The sequence below is a fragment of the Myripristis murdjan genome, chromosome 22 (genome assembly GCF_902150065.1).
Source record: "Myripristis murdjan chromosome 22, fMyrMur1.1, whole genome shotgun sequence".
Taxonomy (NCBI): Eukaryota; Metazoa; Chordata; class Actinopteri; order Holocentriformes; family Holocentridae; genus Myripristis; species Myripristis murdjan.
The window spans coordinates 21,641,381-21,664,701 of record NC_044001.1 but is presented as its reverse complement, the minus strand read 5'-3'; the positions used below and the strand labels follow the sequence as shown (position 1 = coordinate 21,664,701).

The 23,321-nt window shown below is 42.3% G+C and overlaps 1 protein-coding gene across 4 annotated transcripts in view; it reads right to left on the bottom strand.

Moving 5' to 3' along the window:
* Positions 1 to 23,321, bottom strand: part of LOC115354379 (probable palmitoyltransferase ZDHHC14) — a 64,311-nt gene that overhangs the window by 34,364 nt on the left and 6,626 nt on the right. For all 4 annotated transcript variants that reach the window (XM_030044753.1, XM_030044751.1, XM_030044752.1 and 1 more), the window contains exon 3: positions 802 to 962. In XM_030044753.1, the coding sequence (XP_029900613.1) occupies positions 802 to 962 (161 nt within the window). The remainder of the gene's footprint in view (positions 1 to 801; positions 963 to 23,321) is intronic.

Genomic DNA, 23,321 nt, shown 5'->3' with positions numbered 1-23,321 from the left:
CAAAGTCTAGGATCGTGACCAGAAACAGAATCCACATCACAGACTGCCATCCAGACTAATCCTGGCCAATGGCCTGCTATGTCCAGTGTTGTGATTCCGGTGATTCAATCATTCTATATCAAGTGGTCAGTAATGCACCAACAGTTTCAAGTTTCACATCATAAATGAGATTAAGAAGTTGGCCGAGTGCAGGCTGAGTCAGATAACGCGGCACTTCAAGGGGCACTCGGATGAGCTGAAGTGAATAAACAGATCAGAGAAAAACAGGTTAAAGTAGCGCCGCTGCCTCACCACAGCCCAAATTCAGAGTGCTTGGAAAGTCGTTGGAAGCTCCATCCTTACTTCTCAGGCTACAGAGACCATCACCCCTCACATCAGCCAGATAATCTATGACTCCAGACATGAGGTTGTAAAGGCGTATTCCACACAGCGACTCCCCTGGATCAGGACCAACCAAAGAGGCTTACAGAGGATGGAGGACAGCAGGGAGCGTAGGTGCTGATATGGAAGAGGGGTGTCGGGAGGGAGTTTTGACTTTGACTTTTTAGTGTAATCACTTCATCACAGCTCAGACTCTAGACAGATGAGAAACAAAGTCAAGTGATACAGGGAAACTCTGTGTGTACACAACATTTAATTGAGGTGTGGTCACCAGTTGACTGGCCCCTGGCCAGAGGCTTTGAGACACCAAAAAAAGGGATGGGAGACATGACAGATACTGATAGCAAGCAGAGAGCATGACCAGGGGGAGAGTGAGAGCAAAGAGGGAGAGGACGAGAGGAGCATGAAGGGCTTTCTTACCTATTTGCCTCTCTAGGTCTGCTGCCTCGTCTGGGGTTGCCCTGGGCAGCACCCCCGGGTCGCTGAAGCTGGTTCTCAGCAGCGTTCCCAGCACAAAAACAAACAGCACGCCACCTATCACTGGGATAGCCGGAGTCAACTGGAGAGCAAGGTATGGGCAACTGGGAAGACAGAGATGGGAACGGAGAGAGCCAAGAGAGAGAGGAGAGATGAGGGGAAGAATTTTTAAGTCAGTCAACGTCAAAGACCAGTGCACATCAGCAGAAAACAAACCAGAAACATACTTCAGCTCTTCTGTTTGACTTTCTATGCTAAAGTGATAAAAGACTGGATCTTCAAACAGCCAGAGCCATGGGAGATTATAGAGCAAACATCAGCTGAGGGCCTGTGGGACAAGTTTCTGTCTGCCAAAAAACACAAACAGCTCTTCAGAGTGCAAACGTTTGTACAATGTACAGAGCCAGAGCAAAACATTTAGTCAACCGATGCATTCCAGTTGAGGAAAAGCCATGAAAATTTCATGGGTGTAAATGCAACCTGTTGCTTGATGACCAGTAGCTGAACACACACCAGTTCTCACACACACACACACACACACACACACACACTATCAGGGTCATTCCCTTGTGTTGTAATCTGTTCTAATGAGAGATAATTCAGTGTAATCCCGTTAAATGGCCAGCGGCGCAGGTGCTTATTACAGTAATCACATTCAGTCCCATGGGGCGGGCCACAAGCTGCCATGTCCCATTACATTAGCTGGTAGATGGTCCATCACAGGGGGGTTTAGGGTCTGGGGGTGGGGGGTAGCAAAAAAATCGAGTGACCTCGCTATAGACTGCTTATGTGTTGATCGTGTGTTTTGCGAGATGCTGTTGAGGTTTGCAAACAAAGAGTTGACCGGAGGATACAAATACTATCAATGTTTATGAGGGGCTGTTTTCATCTGTTTTTCAGCAGGTGTCAAAAGCAAGCAGGCTGGATATCATGTCTAAGAGTATTCACTGATCTGTACTTGGCCTAAAATGTAATCGTGTCAATTGCTTTTGTCAAGTGACACTCAATAGCAATAGGTTTTGGTGCTGTTCACAAAACAACAGGGCACTCTGTACGCTGAACCATCCCAAAAATGGTTCCTTTTAGAGTAGTGGCACAGGTGATTCAATACTGCAATGCATTATTGCCTCTTAAAAAGGAAACAGTGCTTATTGTGAAGGGGCTAAATGACATGGAACGATGAACGAACAAGGTACAGAGAAGGAGGGGGTGGTAGAGCTGTCCATTATCCCGTTACAATAATGTTCGGCAGCAGGCTGAAAAATGTCTGTGATGGGGGGAAAGCCATTACAGCCATTCACCAAGCACTCACGATTGCACTCAGTTATTGACTGCCTTTGCAAAATCAATGCAGAGAAACACAGACTACAGATCATAAGTGAACAGAGGGTGCCTGAAGTGACACTGACTGCTTTGTGATAGTGGCAGGCGACACAGAGGTCAAACACTGTAGCTACCTGGTGTGTATTCGAGAGATTTAACAAGATATTTGGGAGTGTTTTCCTGGCTAAAGATGGCTATGTGTATCCTGGGCACGAGCATCACACTTTACCTAAGATTTAACAGGACATCCAATTTGTCCTTACTGATCCTCACGATAAGAGTTTGTGGGAATTCAACTACTTCTATTTTTCTACTGGTCCTTTCTCCATTTGATCTAAGTGTGTGTGTCCACTCCCTGTTTTGCTTCCTGGCTGCCAGCTGAATTTCCGTAAGCAGGACAATACAGATTAATTGATTATTCTGAGTTTTGTTTTTGTTGTAAACTGTCATAAAATCCCAACATCTTCTTAAGTGTGACAGGTCAATTTACAAAAATGCAGATGATATCAGGTCTGCTGCTCTAAAAAACTGAACTTTTCTCAATGTCAGAAAACATCCCAAGTCTGCATGAAAACAAGCCCAGTGTAATGCTTTTTCAAAAGCAGATGCTTTTCATCCGCCTTGTGGCTGCTCCCCATTAAACTTTCACATAAAACAGGCACTGGCATCTTGTAAGCATGAACAGAACCTAAGCATTTCTGTTGAATGACTCAAATACAAAAAGACATCAAATCATTGACCAAGGCAGTAGGTGAAGGCAGAGTATGATTGGTAGGTGATGTGTAGATAACCATTGCAGCACCTTCCTTCCAGATGGTAACGCCTCGGGAGGGCGGCTACATCCGCTGGTCTGTGCCAACACCAGCTACTTCTCTCACCAGCTAAGCCAAACTATATTTAGCCTTGCCATTTTGGGTTCTGCCAATGGAAGCAGATGAAGAGGACAGGAACATGGATCAGGAAAAGAAGTTCAGAAAAGCAGACGGACGCATTTGCTTAGATTTGCTGATCTGTGCTAATTGAGTCTCCAGTGTTGGTTGCAAACCCTCTCAGCTTTCACCTGACCTGCAGGAGATAACTGCTCTTTTAGCCAGGGGAAAAGGTCAGCCAAAATATGATGACACCCTGGCAAGAGCACAAAAACTGACAATGCATTTTAATGTATGTATGTGTGTAAGTGGATAATGAGATGACCACGGGTGCCTGGCATGTTGCTATGTCCTCAGGTACATGAGAAGACACGTCCTTCCCATTTAATCAGTGAACATGATGCAAGCTATTAGCGAAGAGTCCAGCTCATCGTGTAAGGCTGGTATGAATACTCAGAATAAATAGTAACAGCGCCCAAGAGTTAGAAGAATCCAACATCTAGCACCCCAGCCCAGCAAAACCTCAACATGTCCTCATGACAGATGAGAAACTCTGAGCGAGTAAACAAGATTTAAATGAAGTTATTACAGCACACGTCTGAATCAACTGAACACTGTACCATTTTAAAGAACATTGATAACCTCAGAGTCACAAATCCAGAGACCGATGTTATTAGCCTGTCCATGTGGAGACGGCCAGCGCTGCTGCTCTCTACATCTGGACTGAGACAGGACAGAAGGAACAGAACGCTGGACTGTCTGGGACATCAGCAGGGGGCTGCAGGCAGGAAAACTGTGGCAACACAAACACTTCTCCAGTTATCGACACTGGCCTCAAGTTCCCAGGGTATTTGAGGGAATTTACAGGGGGCAGGATGCTGGTGTAGCAGACACAGAAACTATCCTATTTCAACATGCAAACACCCCGTTGAAGAGTCATTGAGCAAAACACTAAATTCAAATAGAGTGATTCAGAGCTTTGACATCACAGTGGAGAAGAGGCAAATGAAGAGAACATCTCCTTAGAGGGATCAATAAAATATCAATTGTTATTATAAACTGATGTTGAACATCTGGTTCTTTATGCAACAGTCTATATGCAGGTGATGGAATTTTTCTCTCATGTTTGCTTATTCAGGTTCATATTATTTTGATTACTTTTAACAGCAATGAGATTTACTGAGGTTATGATGTACTGATGTTTAATGATGCAACTAAAAAAACTGAAAAAGAAGAATAAGGAAAGAGAAAAATAATGAGTATAAACTAAAGAGTAAATCAAATTTCATACCACAATGAAAATAGCATCTCTGCAATGTGTAGGGTCTCTGCAGGTATTGCGTACCTGCCCAAGAACCTCAACTTGGTGTCAAGCCTATGCAAGGTTGTGCACACTAATTTGTTAATCATAGGTGGATACAGTACAGGCCAAAAGTTTGGACACACCTTCTCATTCAATGCGTTTTCTTTATTTTCATGACTATTTACATTGTAGATTCTAACTGAAGGAATCAAAACTATAAATGAACACATGTGGAGTTATGTACTTAACAAAAAAAGGTGAAATAACTGAAAACATGTTTTATATTCTAGTTTCTTCAAAATAGCCACCCTTTGCTCTGATTACTGCTTTGCACACTCTTGGCATTCTCTCGATGAGCTTCAAGAGGTAGTCACCTGAAATGGTTTTCACTTCCCAGGTGTGCCTTATCAGGGTTAATTAGTGGAATTTCTTGCTTTATCAATGGGGTTGGGACCATCAGTTGTGTTGTCCAGAAGTCAGGTTACTACACAGCCGACAGTCCTATTGGACAACTGTTAAAATTCATGTTATGGCAAGAACCAATCAGCTAACTAAAGAAAAACGAGTGGCCATCATTACTTTAAGAAATGAAGGTCAGTCAGTCCGGAAAATTGCAAAAACTTTAAATGTGTCCCCAAGTGGAGTCGCAAAAACCATCAAGCGCTACAACAAAACTGGCACACATGAGGACCGACCCAGGAAAGGAAGACCAAGAGTCACCTCTGCTTCTGAGGACAAGTTCATCCGAGTCACCAGCCTCAGAAATCGCAAGTTAACAGCAGCTCAGATCAGAGACCAGATAAATGCCACACAGAGTTCTAGCAGCAGACCCATCTCTAGAACAACTGTTAAGAGGAGACTGTGCGAATCAGGCCTTCATGGTCAAATAGCTGCTAGGAAACCACTGCTAAGGAGAGGCAACAAGCAGAAGAGATTTGTTTGGGCCAAGAAACACAAGGAATGGACATTAGACCAGTGGAAATCTGTGCTTTGGTCTGATGAGTCCAAATTTGAGATCTTTGGTTCCAACCGCCCTGTCTTTGTGAGACGCAGAAAAGGTGAACGGATGGATTCCACATGCCTGGTTCCCACTGTGAAGCATGGAGGAGGAGGTGTGATGGTGTGGGGGTGTTTTGCTGGTGACACTGTTGGGGATTTATTCAAAATTGAAGGCACACTGAACCAGCATGGCTACAGCGACATGCCATCCCATCCGGTTTGTGTTTAGTTGGACCATCATTTATTTTTCAACAGGACAATGACCCCAAACACACCTCCAGGCTGTGTAAGGGCTATTTGACCAAGAAGGAGAGTGATGGAGTGCTGCGGCAGATGACCTGGCCTCCACAGTCACCGGAACTGAACCCAATCCAGATGGTTTGGGGTGAGCTGGACCGCAGAGTGAAGGCAAAGGGGCCAACAAGTGCTAAACACCTCTGGGAACTCCTTCAAGACTGTTGGAAAACCATTTCAGGTGACTACCTCTTGAAGCTCATCGAGAGAATGCCAAGAGTGTGCAAAGCAGTAATCAGAGCAAAGGGTGGCTATTTTGAAGAAACTAGAATATAAAACATGTTTTCAGTTATTTCACCTTTTTTTGTTAAGTACATAACTCCACATGTTCATTCATAGTTTTGATGCCTTCAGTTAGAATCTACAATGTAAATAGTCATGAAAATAAAGAAAACGCATTGAATGAGAAGGTGTGTCCAAACTTTTGGCCGGTACTGTATCTCTGTACTGCAACGACATGCACATCAGTGCAGAAGAATAAAAACTTCAATGTAAGCACCGCCACATTGTTTACATTTGTGCTGTACATTACATTTACAATGCATTTGACAATAAATAAGAGTCTTAAGAATAAGAACCGGATAAAAGTGCGCTTGAACCAAATACCTGGGGCTTGGATTTAACTCTGGTCACTCCCAAGGCCTTTGTAGCTGTCAGTTCTGAGTGTGTTCTGGACACAGGACACAGCCCATGTCCTCTGGAGTGGAAAGGGAACTAGTCTAGCTCTGAAGCACCACAGCAGTTTGCACCAGCAGTTAGGTCTGCCCTGAGAGGGCCTAGTAATAAACAAAATGACCAGGCAAATTGCTGTTGCTCCTTACATGATTGCCAAAGAAGGGGACAAAATGTATGTTTTGAGACAGACTTGTTTGCTGCTCAACTGCCAGAGGGGAAACAAATAAGAGGGGAATGCCAGCAGATCTCTAACCGTTTAGGCAGCGCTGATTCTTTACAGAAATGCTGCAGAGAGACAACTACTCCAATTGTTTAGGGAAAAGGCTCAGCCCCTTGTTTCCTGTCTAGGGAGTTAAGGGCATGAAAAATGTAACATCACTATTGCAGGGCAAACAGAACTTCTTTCGTTTGCTTCTAAGTGAACGTCTAAAACTCAAATACACATTGGAGCATATACCATTTACTTCTCTTAGAAAAAACAGAGGGCTTACTGGCCATTACAAGACAGAAGCTTGCACAACAACAGTTTTTGGACAGGTGATATGGAGTATTTGGAGCATTTCTCTGTATTTCTGATCTGGAGTATCCAGGGAGGTAATAGCCTCAAGCATTCAACACTTAAAGTGCTGGCATGTTTTCCCTTGTCAGTGCGGGCAGTGAAATGGTTCATTTTCTCACTTTAACCTGGAAGACACACACAATCACTGAGGCAATCACAGACGCGCACACATATACACAGCTTTGAACAGACTTGGTAATCCCTGCCAGCCTGACTCCACTTAATGTGAAGTGAACCCTACAGGAATTGGTGTGACATCTCCCTGACGAGAGCTTGACTGCGAGACAGAACAGGGAGATCGGCAGAAGCATGGAAGGTGACAGAGCCAACCTGTCTGCATTAAATGAAGCATGATGAAATCAAGCCAAAGAACATCTAAAAAACATTAAGAGAGTCCAACACCTAGGATTAAAAGGAAATGGGTTTGGCAGTCTTTCACTTGTACCCTGCTGTGTTTAGTCTATTTAGTCCGAGAAAGCAGACTGAAAAGAGCCAATTACAAAGTTCCAGGAAAAAGAAAATCAATGTCCGATGTCATTACCCAACTTCTTTTCATCTGCCTATTCAATCTGTCCTCTACTCAGTCTCAGTGGTCACACATCACATTGATGAATCCAGCAATTACAGGCTCTAATGGGAAATCGCTATAGTTGTGAAAAGCTTGGCAGGCCTTGAGTGAGGGTGCTATATCTGTAACCACTACACTATAGCACCAATTTGAATGATTTTGAAGTAATCAATCAGAAAGTCAAGTGCACTAATGAAACGTCAAATGTTATCAGAGGTCATTTATAGCCCTTTTTGACTACAAAGGGTAACCCACAACTTTCCATAACCTGGGACTGGTCAGAACCTGTGAACTTCAGGGACTGCATTTGTTTCCCTTTCCACTGTATGAAGAGCCAACTGAGAAGTGCAGGAAGTGAGTCATAAAAAATCTTAATCTTTGTGTAGTTCTGCCTCAGTTTATTTCATAACACTGTTTGATTGTGAGGGCACCTTGGTGGCTCACTTGGTAACATGCATACCACAAGTGAAATGCCAAAAAAAAAAAGGTTGACTGTGTGCTTGATGCCAAGCTCTCCTATACACTATGAATTTTTAAATACACTTCTGGTTTTCTAACAACAGAGTCCAAATCCTGCCAAACAGCCTACCATAAAACCAACGTCAAACAGTCAATCAAATCAAAATAGTTGTGATGTCATTCTGCTTTGCCTATTTTAACCACCCACTGTTTGCTTGTTTGTTTTGTTTTGTTTTTAAACACGAGTATTTTTCTCCCAGCAAGCAGAGGGTGGCTTCTCTTTCTCCTGTCTCCCTCCAGCCTCCTCTTGGCTGCTGCTGCTACAGCAACAACTCTCCCGTCACATCCTGCTCACTTCTCCAGGACAGTGGCGGTTCTCTGGCAAAAGTACCAGTACACTGTTCATTATACAATGCACAAAAGGCATTAAATGCAGCTACTTTATTCTCCCCCAAAACTTTAGGCCATGCACCTCTTTGTCCAACTTGCAGTTTGCACTGTTTTGCAGTTTGTTATCATGTTAAAAAAAAAAAGAGACTGCCTTTGTGTTGTGACCTTCTAATGATATGGAAGTGCTGTCAAGTCAACGCTCAACCAATTGAGACTGACAGCACCTCTAGCTCCTCCTCCAGGTTCCCGGTACTCAGGTTTAGTATCACATCCTGAGCACGGCCAAAATCAGGTTTCAGGCATTTTACCTGTACCTGTTACCAATCAGAATGACTCCAAAACCTTTGAAATTGGCTTCACAGCACTATGCACCCCACTAATTTGATACAGTCGAAAAAGGTCCGTTTCAACTATACGAAATTATTCCAGCTTCTTTTCACTACAGAAATCCCCATCATGTGGATTTTGATCGCTTTTATGCAAACACATAATTCAGATAAAAAAAATGTCATCCATTATTTCATTGTCATGGAGAGCTAGAGGTTTCCTCCTGTAGGAGCTGATGCAGATGGCTGAGAGAACAGCGCTGGCCACTGCCTCTGTTTTCAGCTCTGTCTTTGTGTCACACACTGGACGCATAATGGGAAGGCAGTCAGGTGTAACAGAGAGTGACAGTCCAATAGAGATGGACAGAGATTAAATGCTGAAGCCATTAGAGAGGGTGGATAGACTGCTACATCAGGCCTGCCCTTCCATGTAGACATGGATCAATAGAGATACATGGCTGAGTTGCAGGTAGGCCAACACCTAGCCTGTTCAAAGATCCCAAGATAAGAATCAAATGCATTTTAATCAGTCACTGGTCTTACACAGCATGTCTCCTTTGGGCAATTTAAATAACTTGCCTCTCTTTTGAGGAATGCAAGGGCGGAATACTGAGGAGACACTGGACCTTTCTCAAGTTACACCATAATTTCCCCTTTAGTTTGTCACCAAATCTTGTAATAAACCAGGACTTGAGTGGCTTTGTTTCCATGGAGACGGACAGTATCCAGTGTCAGACATGGTAAATTTCGAAAGGGAATGTGGTTACCCTGGAAACAACCATATGAGTGAGCTGAAGCCTCCAAGGCGAACAAAAGAAGCAGACAGTCATCAAGATAGAGACTGCATGATGACATTCATTACAATGTATTTGTTCAAATGAAGCATTGGGTTGATGAAGATAAAGACTGAATTCCTGTTGGATTTCACAGAGAAATTGTGGCAGCAAAACAAGATGGAAATCATTACTGGGTACTGACTACAGAAAAGGTCTGGCTTGAGGTTTGGGTGGGGGATGTCTTTTTATAACTTCTATTGTCTTGGCAAAGTTCTACATTTCTCCAGGACATGAGTAAATATGTGGGCTGGGGCAAGGGTTTTAAATTACTCTGCACTCACCACATATTTATTGCACTGCGCCGTATACATTTATCTCACAAACATCATTTCAGTCATGTCAGTCTCGTATATGTGGCTTCAACTAGAAAAAGAATTTGTATTCATCCCTACTTGTTCAAAACTGATATTACATGAACAAAGAAGTGATAAGGAACGGATGACTATAGAGCCTAAGGCGAGTAACTTCGTAAAATAACAAAAGAGAAAACAAGGTCTTCATGGGTCTTATGTGGAAAGTACAGTACTAATTAATCTTGAGACTAGGTCAGTGTACCCAAAGCAGTCAAATGTCAGCGTGCAGAGCGCTAAGGGAATTTAAATATTACATTGCTTAGACAAATGAACTTCTAACTCAACGGTCTGAATAAAAAAAATATCGAAATAAACTCATCATGGAAGAAATGGTAAAACAAAGCAAGGACATTGTTAGCAGAACTCTTGTACAGGCCAACTCCATCCCTTAAGCAACATACTAACACTTGTTATTTGATAGCAACAGTGGAGAGAGAGGGGATGATGTGCAACAAAAGGCTCAGTCCAGGATCGAACCCGGGCCACAGCAGTAAGGACTCAGCTTTGATATGTGGTTTGCATTCTACCAGGTGAGCCTGGGGTGCCCCCGCAAAACGTCTCTGATGAAACTGCAATCTCTCCATTTCAGAACAGCAAAAAAGAGTTTCTACAGTCATCTGTGGGCTGGAGCAGGTTGTCAAGGCAATCTGGGATCAAGGCTGGCACTGTGTAGCTACTAAAATAGTTTGATGGGAACAAGTCAGATCTACCAAGCACAAAAGACTGACTGCAGAGCCAACACTAAAGTTTACTCTGGAGAAATGGAAAAAAGTGCCCGGAGTGTAGACAAACTACACCAGTCTGTAAGGCTGCTCCTCTTATAATTCCTCAACACACAGTTTTTTTCTTTTGTTTAAATGTACAACTTTACTGTCACCCATGCCTGTATGAATGAATGACAGTTGAGGGTAATATAATAAACCTACTGACGGATAATTCTTGGGGTAAACAGTGGAGTGATATATGGCCTTGAGCAAGAGATAACTGCAAGACTAACTGCAAGGCATTATAAAGCCAAGAGTATCACCTTGCAATCAGGGGAGATACAAAGTATTAGGAAAAAGGCACTAGCCTAATTTTTGCTTTGTGTTTAACAAAATGATGCTCACTATTTCTTTAGTCTTGCAATATTGATGAGACAATTAGAAATCAACAGCAAAAAAAAAAAAAAAAAAGCAGCTGGCGACTCCAGAGAATACAACTTCATGTCCCAGCTTCACAATCCTAAGCACAACAGAGTCAGAGTTATTAATTCTTCAGGTTTTGAACCCCACTGGAAAATATGGGAAAGACAAAGGCTGGCACGGTCATCCCATCTCCTTACTTGGCAGTACTAAAGGATAGCTTGTCTAACATTCTTCAGGGTGCTCAAAGAGGACCTCAATAAAGCAGGCAATGATTTCAGGCATCATTAAATCTGCCTTCACAGCTACTGATGGAAAAACTGCAACAGGTCAGCAGATCTTCTGCCTCCTGTAAATCAACAGCCTGAATTAATAACCCCAGAGAGACATGAGTGCATTGTGCATTTTAGACTGGGCAATGTTCAACTCTTTCCTCATCTTATCATTGTTCACTTTCACCCCCTGAACTATGAGAATAAATTGCTGACTCTAACTCCAATGACAATCAAAACATACCCACAAATTCTACTGCGTAAAATTCCTGAAATATCAAAACTCTGTCTTTCCAGAATGTGACAACTTCTGTCAAAATGTGATCTACCAAAAAAAAAGGTGACGTTAATGTGCCTGTTAAATAAGTTGTGAAATGGAATACAACTGAGCATGAAATTATAACAAGTAGCTTGAAATGTACGAAAGAAATCAGTCTGTTATACTGTTGCATACACCTCCCACAAAAAAAGGAAATTTCACAGGACAAAAACGTAAATGTATTCAATGAAGTCTTCTTGAACACTGAAAACAATTCAGATCACATCCCTACCAAACTGAGAAAGACGCTGGAGAAAGCAAACAGCTGACCCAACAAATAGGGAATAAGAGCAAATATCAGCTAGTAGGTTTCAAAGCCTTTGGGATCACACAGTGGACAGTGGGGAGTGCAAACTGGGACCTCAACACAAACTACTTCCTTTACTGCAGTAAATAACAAAATCAGTCTTGTGTGAAAACAAACTGTTGTTAAATTTTTGTCAAACACGGTGCAACAAGTAATATCAGTACACTCTGCAAAATTATGTCTGTTCATTTAGATGATACAAAGGCAAATGGGGGAGAATGCAAATCACTGGGTTAACTATGTGATGGATGAGGACAAGAATACAAATGTAAGTAACAGCAGTGAAAACAATTAATTTTGGTAATGAATAGAGGATAGATGATGTAGCCAATAAACCAAATACACCCAGCACAAAGTATGTACACAGGACACACATCAGCAACAGTAAAGACACTGGTAAGTGGATTTTTGAATACACTGTGTGCTCTGGTGGTGATATGCGGGAAATGTGATAATCTAATGTGTATTTTTATTGTTTATATCTGTTGAATATGCATGTAACACATGCATATTGACTGAACACCAGTACTAAATTGTAGGCCCACACGTCATGAACTTAGCACCACTCCAGGCTGAACAGTCGTAACCATTAACATCAGGGCTAAGCATAAACAAGCTATGCTACATAGCTAACGCACATCTGTTGAGTTGGGCGCTCTAAAATATATATTGACAACATGCATGGCTCTTCTTCCATATTAAATGCAGAGGCAGCCACCTTTCTTATATTTCATGCCCCAGTGCAAAACACATTCTGTCTAACCTTAGAGGTGATAGAGTTGCTATAGGAATACCACAAAAATATTACAGGCGACAGTGTGAATGTGTGCGCTGCAGTTACTGCAAGAATATTACAGAAATATTACCAGTGACAATGTGAATGTGCGCTTCTTTCACCATCCTCTCAGTCTGGGTTTAATTTTCTTTTTTAAACCTTGTCTTTCATTTCTGACACACATCAGAGCCATTACAGTGAGAGTCCTCATCCAGCTGCACATTCACAGGTCCAGCCTGTCATAATTTACAGATGTGAAGTACGTCTTTAAGTAATTGACAGCACATTAAAATGAGGCTGGAGTGAGCAAAAATGTCTCCTTTTGTCTAATGCGTTGAATGCCATTTTATTTTATTTTTTTTATTTTATTCATTTTGTGTGGAAGGGGGACTAGCAAAGTAAGAATTTAATTTTAGGGTCTCTCTGTCTCTCTGTCTCTGTCTCTCTCTCTCTCCCTCAAAAAAAAAAAAAAAAACAACAACTTGCAAATGTAAATAATACATTTTTATTTGCATATAGAACAGCAAAGTGAGATCTAATCACAACCGGGCAGGTGAGACACGTGGAGATGGATTTTAATGCCAGATGTGAACAGAGGGACTGAGAGCTGCCCGCTTTTGATTGGATCACCAAAGATACATTTTAATACCTGGTGGCGACAGCGCCTGAGTGCATCTGATCTGAGGCAAATCAAAGTTTGATGAATCCTAACTGATTAGGGTCGGGCATCGTTTGGATTTGAATGGCTCTGATTCTGATTCCAATTCCACTTTTTGATTCCGGTTCTTTACGTTTCCCAATTCCAGTCCTTTGAGGGGCAGAGTCAAAACAGGTCACTTGTCTATTTCAAAAGAAAATTTTATTAAAAAAGAATAATAAAAAATCAAATGAATGTATTGTTGCATACAGTGAGATCAATTTTTCTGTCATTAATGATGAACGATTTGACAATAAATCCATTCCTGTAGGTCAATGAAATGACAACATGGCAAAACCAACTCATTTACAGTTGGGTTTTAACGAGAGAGATGTATGTAGTGGCTTAACGCACTTCCGTAACTGCAAACAAACCAAATAACATAACGTAACAAAAATATGCAAAACTCACTCCCTAACCCGACTGTGATGAGGTGCTGGTTGTTGTTAGCTCAGGAGAGACAAAGGGGGGCAAGACAGGAGAGGCAAACCAGTGCAACACATCAAACACAGTACACTTGTTGATTTGACCACCATGCAGACGGAGGTGTTTAGACATGATAGCAGTGCATCCTCCCTTACACAAAATCAGTTTAGCACAAGTGTTGCACTGTGCTGCTGACCCAGCATTTTTCAGAGTGAAATAAAGCCACACTTTTGAGCACCGCTTGCTGCGGTCCATGATTCAAACCATCCAACTCTCGCAGGCAGATACTACGGGTTACCGCTATGGAAACTGAAACTAGCACAAGTGAAATTTGTTTAATAGAAACAGATCACCGGAATCGAAATAAAAATTTCTTAACGATTCCTTTGAAATCAAAATTTTACAAACAGTTCCAATTCAGAACCAATTTTTGATGCCCAACCCTATAACTAATCAATTTAGGGTGTACCCCATAAATATATATTTTTTTGTGACTCAAGATCAATGTGCCCAATTTGGTGAGGACAAAATAGACTCTATGATGTTAAGATCAAAGGATATCAACAAAAAGCGAAGCCATCTGCCTGAAGCACTGAAAACAACAGTGCCACAGACACAGCCACGTGAGCTACTGCTCATTGCACCTGACAGCTTCACAGCAGAGTGACACAAACTGGCAAGAGAAGAGGGAACATGTAACACACACTGCACTATCCACGGCTGTGCACCATATGGAAAGGCTGTTTGTTTGGGTTCTGGAGTTTGCAATCACTTTCAATTTTAATGTTCCAAATCTGTCTCACAGACATAAACAAGCGTTTACGCATGTTGCCATCATGTTGCCATCTTGACTCCATCACACATTTTTATACAATGAAGGGGCCATTTCCTGCTGCTTTCCTGCTAAAACTCCATGTGTGGTGTCATGATGTCAGATGTGGCCCTGGATAACTAGCTCTTTGAGCAAGTGTGCTACATAAAATACAAAAAATGGATAATAACTTCACTGAGGAACCAGCATTAGATGACTAAATTACACCAACAATGAAATAATTTAATAATCTATCTGATAATTTATTTCTTGAAAGAGCGATGACCAATCAGCAAACAGGGAAACAAAAAAGGAAGAAAAGAAAAGGTTTATCCATGCACAATCCAATAAAAACAATGCGAATGAACTTTACTCTCTTTCGTAAAGACAGCCAAATCAAATACAATGCTCAGAGCTTTGCAATTTCAATAAAAACCCAAAGGTCAGAGATCAAGAAAACAGTTCTGAAATGCTAAATCTGTGCCAGGTCTCATACTTATCAGCCAACAGCAAAATGAAGTATGTACCACTGCAATTCTCAAACAGGGAATGTGGAAAGCCAACTGAAAGTCAATGTTGACGATCTCGCAGAGCCAATCTGAACAGGAGAGTCAGATCACGCGATCCTTTTACTTCCTGTTGATGTAGACCTCTCAGTAAATAGAATAGGGAGCCGTGTTGTCACACCAAGAATTTTACTTACTTACTGATATTGATACCAACAAAAGTATCTCAGTTTCAGTTCCAAAACAATGCAATGCAAATAAGAGCAGAAACTGAGACAACGTAAAGTGTGTCCCATAGGACATTCCTGGCAGACAACGTCCCTGCCTGTTCTCGCATGCTTGCAGCAAAATAGCAAGGTAGTCAGAGCAGAATATGTGATTATCTCAAGCTGTCAAACAAGATTTTGTGGTAAAAACCTATGACAAACACCATTGTATAAATTCTACAATGATTTATATCTGAAAGTGTGAATTTTATGCCAGAGGATGATAGCAGTATCACAGTATCAAAACACTACTAAATGAAATCAGCCCTGGAAATACTAATATTAGACCAATTGTGAAATCTGGTGCCTTTTCAGTGCAAGTGCTCTTTTCAACAGCGGAGAGTGTCTTCATTATCTCTGCAGGACATCACAGGTGATCATTCTACCTTAATGGGGTCTCATAAGGTCTGCCTACTCATTTGCCTCCTACAGGGCGTGCTAATCTCAACAATAACCCAACTCAGATTACCGTTATCACATTTCTCACTTAATCCTCTTATGATACCAATCCGTTTTTCAAAACTCGGTTGGGAGTGAATTTGGGTCTTTCATCTCAGCTAGGCTTGACCACGTGACATTTCACGTCACGTTGCTCATAGCTGCTCATTGGCTGTCCTTTCAGTGCCACCCAAAATGCACCACACCGCCTTCTTCCTTTTTTCTGAAGCCACCACACTGTGCCCTAAAACAGCTTCGAAGGCAATCAATATCCTTTGATCTACAACAAAAAGCCTGTCAAACAAAGAACATCCATCCTCCGAGCCTCACAGCATCTTAGCCAGCAATTTCCCTCCTATCCTCAGAGGTCAAAAAGTTATCTTTTCCAGAGTGTATCGTATCCAAAAAAATGAATGGTCATGATGAACCAATGTATGAGCTTCCAAACGCCAAGACTGGAACATGCAAGGTGGATAGAAAATTGGTACTTTCATCTACAAGGAAGAACAAAAATGATGAAGCAGGCTAGTTAGTCATTAGGCAAGTTCATGTAAAGTAGGTCTGAGAGGACCATTAATTACTTGGGGCTTAGTGCGCTTAAAGCACTTGGCATTGTGGCCTTTCGCTCTGGAGTCTCATTACTCATATCTGGGCTACATGGATCCAAGTCTTTGTCAGTTGCGCCTTTTATTACAATTTCATTGCTTTTGACGGCAGGGAGGGTCACAGAGTGAACCTTCCCTTACCTCTAGGCCAAGTCATCTGTCAGTGAAACAATGGAGGATGGCACACATTAGCAGTGGTTACATTTGGGTAACAAGTGGGTTTCTTTGTAGAATCATGATTCCCTCTACCTTTCAGAGACAGATGTGAGTTGAGCAGCGCCTCAGAGCACTGACGCGGTCTGCATACGTTTGAGATCCCTCCAAATGTGTTAGCATAACCTTCCAACACATGCTATGCACTCAATTACCCCTGGCCCAGGGAGTGGATGTGCTAGCAAAGGAAAGCTGTGACACACACAGTGGGTGCACAGGGTCGACTGAAGGCCAGGGGCTAGTCAGGGAGAGGAGGGGCTCTGCAAAAAATGCATGCAGCTGGACTTGATTTCTGGTTTGAATGAGACTTGGTGACAGATCTGCGTCTGGCTTCTACAGGAAAAGGGACAGCAACAGGAAAGTCTGTGACAGACAGCCTGTCCTGAAAGTATGTCCTGCAAGGAAACAAAGTCCCAGTCAAAAATTGTTCAGTAATCCTTCACTGATGATGCCATTCTACCTTAATTAGCCAATTATGCAATGTTTACTATGTCAATTTTGTACATCTGTGAAAAAGGGGCATGTGAAAAATTTGATTATTGCAGAGTGGCCACCACAAAAAGTAGCATACACTGAGTAAAATAACAAACAGAATTTCACCAGATGAAACCAGCTCAACTTTACAACATCAATCTAGGTGTATTTATTTTTGTCAGTTCTGAATATTTGTAGTTGTAAACATATATTTGAGAGTCAAAACCACCAAGTCAATGAAATAAAAATAAGCATTAAGACAGTAGTACTCTGATCAGAAATGACACTAGACACAAATCTCTATTTCAGCTGTTAGGCCTGAGAAAAATGTGTCTACTCCAGAGGGAAACAATGTACAATGGTGTGACTGCTCTGTGCATACCATAAAGACTGAACTCTTTTGCAACATTTACTATTCTTTCGAAGCAGCACACATAATTAATACAGTACATGGGGGTGGGGGGTGGGTCAGCTTTTTACCGATTTCAGTGCATCAGATAAGTAATAACAATGGTCCATATCTGACATCCTTGCCTAAGGGAGGTTTGAGATGTATTCTCTGAATGAAGTAGCTCAACAGTACTGCTCTTCCAAGAAATGAATGCTTTGCCTGCGGTGTTCATAAAATAGGTTTTCTTTTCAGTCTTCACAGGAAGAGCTGTTCGAGACCTCTCCTGGGGCATATGATCTAGGTGTTGTTGTCCTTTACAGTGATCTCAATCTGCCACTGTATTCAATCTGTGGACACAAATGATTATATAACGTGGCATTAATGTGGCTTAGTGCTAATATGCCATCAACATGGGGTTTTCAACAAAAAACCTTCAGTAAAGTAGAAATCGAAATTTCTCATAAAAACGTCTTATTTAGTATTTTTTTTCCAAACTGGTAAATAATAGTGCCACCTGACAGAGGTGGGAGTGGGACTATTTAAAGGGGATCCTGTTTCCTGTTTGTTCAAGCTAACACTGACGAGTCTCTAATGGGAAAAATGTCTATCAACTAAAGCAGAGTTTTTATCTGGATTTGACAAAGTTGATCTTCGCTATTTTTTCTGCTTTATTAGATACATACAGTAGATAGAAACAGAAAAGCTGGGGCAGACAGAGAGGACAACATGCAGCAAAGGTCCCGGGCTGGAATCAAACATGGGCCACTGCAAGCGTGACTTGACGGGTGGGGGGGCAGACTGACCAAAAAAAAATGGCGATTGTAGCCGAAAGGCGACAAGTTTGCATGCCTGCACTGTGCCTGGTGAGCCACTGGGCACCAAACCTTTGCAGCTCTTGATATGTGACTACACTAGGTCAACGCACCATGAAAAAAACAGAATAAAGGCAAGCCTGCAAGGTTTACATTCGTGTGCAAGTGTTATATAGGTTTCAATCACCCCAGTGTGGGCAGGCTCAGCTGCACAGATAGTTTCAAACAGCTTCATCCCCCCTCTCTCCAAAAACAATCATGTCCTTTAGGGCCACATGTTTCCAGTTTATTGCCTTTGTTTATATCACATTTGTCTTTCCTCTGAGTTGAAAATGATTAACCTCAGGACTGGATCATTTCAGCACCTGCTGACAGGATGGTTTACACCATGATCACTGTACTTCACTGAGGTAAGCAAGGTCAGAGGGTAATCAGATTAACATGTGCTATCATTAATGCTGATGTGCACAAAGGGGGGAAAAGGTTATGCTGAATTCCTATGTTAGTGTTATGAGAACATGTCCTATAAACAACTGAGCTTACACAAGGTTCCTAAAACTTGGACATCAGTGCTATACATAAAAGGAGACTAGATAAAGCCAAAACCTTAAAGTTTGTTAATCTCCCCTGAAAACTGACCCCCAACAGGCCTAAAACAGCCATTAACAAGAGTATAACTATGCTTTCCCTCTAAAAATTCATGTTCCAGAGGAACTGTTTCTGCGCCTCTCCTTTTCAGTTCAGATACCACCCAACAACTGACAGTCTATGGCTGAATCTCTGTTGCCTTGCCTCCCTATTTCACAGCAAAGCTTAATCACTCTTTCAAAAACTGCTGAGCTTTTAGTCGATCCTAATCGCATGCTTAAAGAGGTTTATGAAGGGACGCTGGCACACGAACCAAATAGGCACAAATTCAGGGAATCTTTCTACCCTGTCAAAGACATGACTAGCCAGAGTGAAGTTGAGGATTAGATGATGGCAACAAGGGTGTGAGAAGAGAGCATGTGGGTGTATTTGTACACTTAACAAGACCTTGCCTGCCAATAAACCTCCTCCAAAATGAGGCCGCACTTCTCACACATCCATACAACCATGAAATACACCTTAAGCAAATGACCATTTCCTGTGAGTATAAAAACTTGCTTACATTTCATGTGGATTACTCATTATGAAACAAGCCCTGCTTAGCTATGGGGATTGTGTGTTAGTGTCTAATGTTTGTATGGTGACACTCTCTATCAAGAAGGAACTTGTCTGTCTTGTTACAGAGGAAAAACCAAAAGATAGCATGTAGAGCAGGAACAATGTGGTAGTCAATGTAACAAAATGCATTTAATATTTCTGAATGAAACCATCCACAGATATTTCTACCTGTCTGTACTGGAAATGACCAGTTCATGAGACAGTTAAATACAGGTGAAAGATTTTATTTTATAATCTAAGCATTAATTGTTAAACAGAATCTACACTAGGGGTGGGCAATATGGCACTAATATATTATATTTCAGATATTTCTCCAATAACGATATTCTTGACAATACGACAAAAAAGGTAGCTGTATTGTCCCCTTTTCATGTTAGTCTTTTGCACTTCTTACAAATTACTGTAGTATGGTATGCACTCTACACAGTGAGCCACAGTGAACAAAAAGGGCCCTTCGATCTGTTATCCATCAACACTGCCACACATGCAGAAAGTATGCAGTCCCTCACTTCTTAACAGTAACAACCTGGTCTGATCACTAATGCATTACATCTCACAAGATCTCAATTTGTTTGTTTTTTTTTTGTTTTGCTTTTTAATCTCAAGGACTAAAGCCAAAGCATTCAGCCTTCACACTGCCCAACACAAAACACTTGTGGGTGTATTTTCACGCCCAACAAAACAGCGTCTCAGAACACCACTTCAAACACTTGCCTGAGTGAACTTTTACAAGACATGAGGGACAGCAGGCAACATGTGCAACAACAGCATGCATGGGTGTCTGGGGGAGCAGCGGCAGAATAATAAACAGACCACAGTCTGCAGGTCTCTAACAGGCTTTTTCATGCATAGCTGAGCACCCCCTTAGATGAGGAAAAAGGAGAAAGACGCAAAATAAATATGGAGGATTAAATGCATCTCCTCTCATTAATACTGTGTGCAGCTCTGAATCCCTATGCTCTTGCTATCTTCTGCCAGTCTCTTTCTCGACTCCTCCACAAAACAGAGCATCATTAGCAGGGAGTGACTTCTTATCTTGAAACAGAGCTGAGCCAAGTGTAATCACACTCCAGCACGACTAAAAATACCATACAGCCCACTTGTTGGACACACAGGTTACAGAGTATGCAAAAGACAGAGGAGTCCTCATACACTGCACAAAATAATGGATGAGGAGGTACTCTCCACTGTGCTAGCAGCTAGCAAGTGCGGTTAGAAAAACACATCTAATCGAAACGCATTACGCTTAATGACAACAGAAGCCAATGTGCAGGTTCGCTGACTATCACGCTGTCCGATAAATGTATCCTTTCAGCTGATGGGCGCTGGGTGAGGGGAGACAGAGAAAGAGTAAAGTCAGGAGGACTCGGCTGCCTTGGGGGCATGGACAGACAGCAGCCCAGTGTTGCACTGAAGAGCGGCTTTGTGGCTGCATGGTGTTCCTGAGATATGTCCCCTGTAGTCACAACAAACAGAGGACAGCACACCCACCCCCACTGGCTGGTCACAGTGCAGGAAATGAAACCCTTTGACAGGGGAGAGGTATCATCAGGAAGCATCTGGCATCCTCCAGGTGAGTGCTGGGGACATCCAGGTTCAAACGGACAGTGCAGTCTGACACACTGTTAGTCTAGTAGAAATTTCTTGAACCCAGAAATGTTGATTATTATAAACTTTTATGATTGAAATGCAATATATAGGCCTAGTATATGAAATTAAAATTGGTTGCTAAGAGTTGCATGTTGAGCATTTTTTGTAATTAGCATAATTAGCTAATTATTAGCAAAAAACAGGAAATGGCTATAATGTGGCTTCTAGTTAACTTAGAAAGGTGATCTAAGACCCTAAATCCATGTTTGTGATGTCCAGAAACTCATTTCTTACCATGGTGAAGCCCTACAACCTTCCCTCATTAGCATATTTTGCATAAATTGTGTAAAAATGAGGCAAAAATCAGGATTTTTTTTTGTTTTTTTTTGGATTTAATCAACAAAGAAAGATGATCTTAGACTCTCACAGACTCTAAGTCTGTGTTTCCATATCCAGAAATTAACCTCTTGCTATAACTAACTCATGCAACCTTTCCTAAGGTGCATGTAAACATGTAAATTAAAATAAAGAAAAAGAAAAATCATCAGACTTTCCAGAGTAAGTCCATTGCAGAACACTAATCACAGCTTTCACTCTCTTCATCATCTCTTTCCTCATTCCCTTCAGCCTCCTCATTTTCTATGTTGTCATGTATTGTGAATGGGTTACAGCAGCGCACCTCCCCTCCTTCACAATTGCAATAGTCAGTGCAACTGAGACTTGCAGCATGGCAGCTGCAGTTGTTTTGGCTGCAGGCCTTCAGTGCGCTACAGCTGCAGCTGGTGACGTCCATCAGTTGAACTGGAGCCACTGCCTGGGTGGAAACAACAGGTATGACAGCCCCTCCTTTGGCAACCTGCCATCCAAATGTAGTGATGTCCCTGGCTTCTGCAGGTGGCTCCCTCTGATCTGCAGCCTTCCACAACATGACCTGGAGATGAGCGTGAAGTATGTGTAGCATCATGTTGGCATCAGTTGGAGGAAGCTTTTTTAGTTCTGGTGGCTTTTTTCTCCGTCTGTATATCTGGTAGCGAGCATCATTCATCGACTTGGTCTTCGTCTGTCCATACAATGCCAGAAAGAACTCTGTCCCGATGTCTTTTAGGTCACTCAGAGTGGCATCAGGTTCCCCTAGCACTGTATTCAGACCAAGCATAGTACTTCCTTGAAGTACTTTCAGTGCAGATGTCTTGCCTTTTCCACAGGGATAGCACACTGTGTCACATCCGGAGAGAGCATGCATCCCCAGGAGACCCTGACATTTCTCACCTAACAATCTTACGGTGGCATTTATGTCCAGGATGGTGCCATCCCACTTTTCCATTTGCACTGCTGATTTGACGTCAGCCTTCCAAACCCAGTACACTAACAGGACAAATACATCAGTGTCATCACATAGGACCCGTATGGTGGGAGCCCCTGCTCTGGCTTCTTGCAGCATGTAGCTAATGAGGGTGATATCAGCCTCCTCATGCTTAGCGATGCAGTCCATGTGGTTCACAAGCTGGATGTTAGCAGTTGTGAGGTCGAATGTGCACAGAAGGCGTGAGAGCTGCATCTTATTAGATGTGCTCTTCATCACAGCTTCGCGACCTGGAAGAGGGGTGTTAATTGTTAGCTTGAACTCAGTTGCACCAACTCCTGCTCGTCTTGTCCTCTCATGATCTTTGGCTGTGGGCTCATCACTGTAATGGTCAAAAATGACGAGGGTCTTGGCTCCAGCGACAGTATAGGTATTGGCAAGGCGTGCATTGATGGTAAAGGCGATGTCCCTGATTGTACCAGCCACAGGCCAGATGATGTGGTAAAGCAGCTGACTCGCATCAACGAGCACAACATCGGGAAAAGTAGGGTTTTCATCTGGTACTCCCAGTTTCTTAACAAGGCCAGACTTGTCACCTTTCCTCAGGCAACCAAACTCATCAATGATTGATGGTGGAACAGGGCTGAGCTCATGATTGAAGACGTCTTTCAATTCTATGCCACGCTGCTGCCCCATGACTAGAAGACGAGCGAAGAGGGCCTCCATATCGTAAATGGGCTTGCCTTTAATGGTCATAGCTTTCTTCATCACCTCCATGGTTTGTACTCTCTTCTCAATGGTGCTATGGAAGCCGTCTGGAAGAGAAGCTGCAAAATCCTTGCTCTGCTGTTCCCCAATCTGAAGAGCATTCTGCACATTCACAGAGTCTGGGGCCACCTGTCCATTCACAATGTTGTACAGGATATTCTGATTCTCTTTCAAGGGATGAGAATGCTTCTGGAACTCCTCTGTGA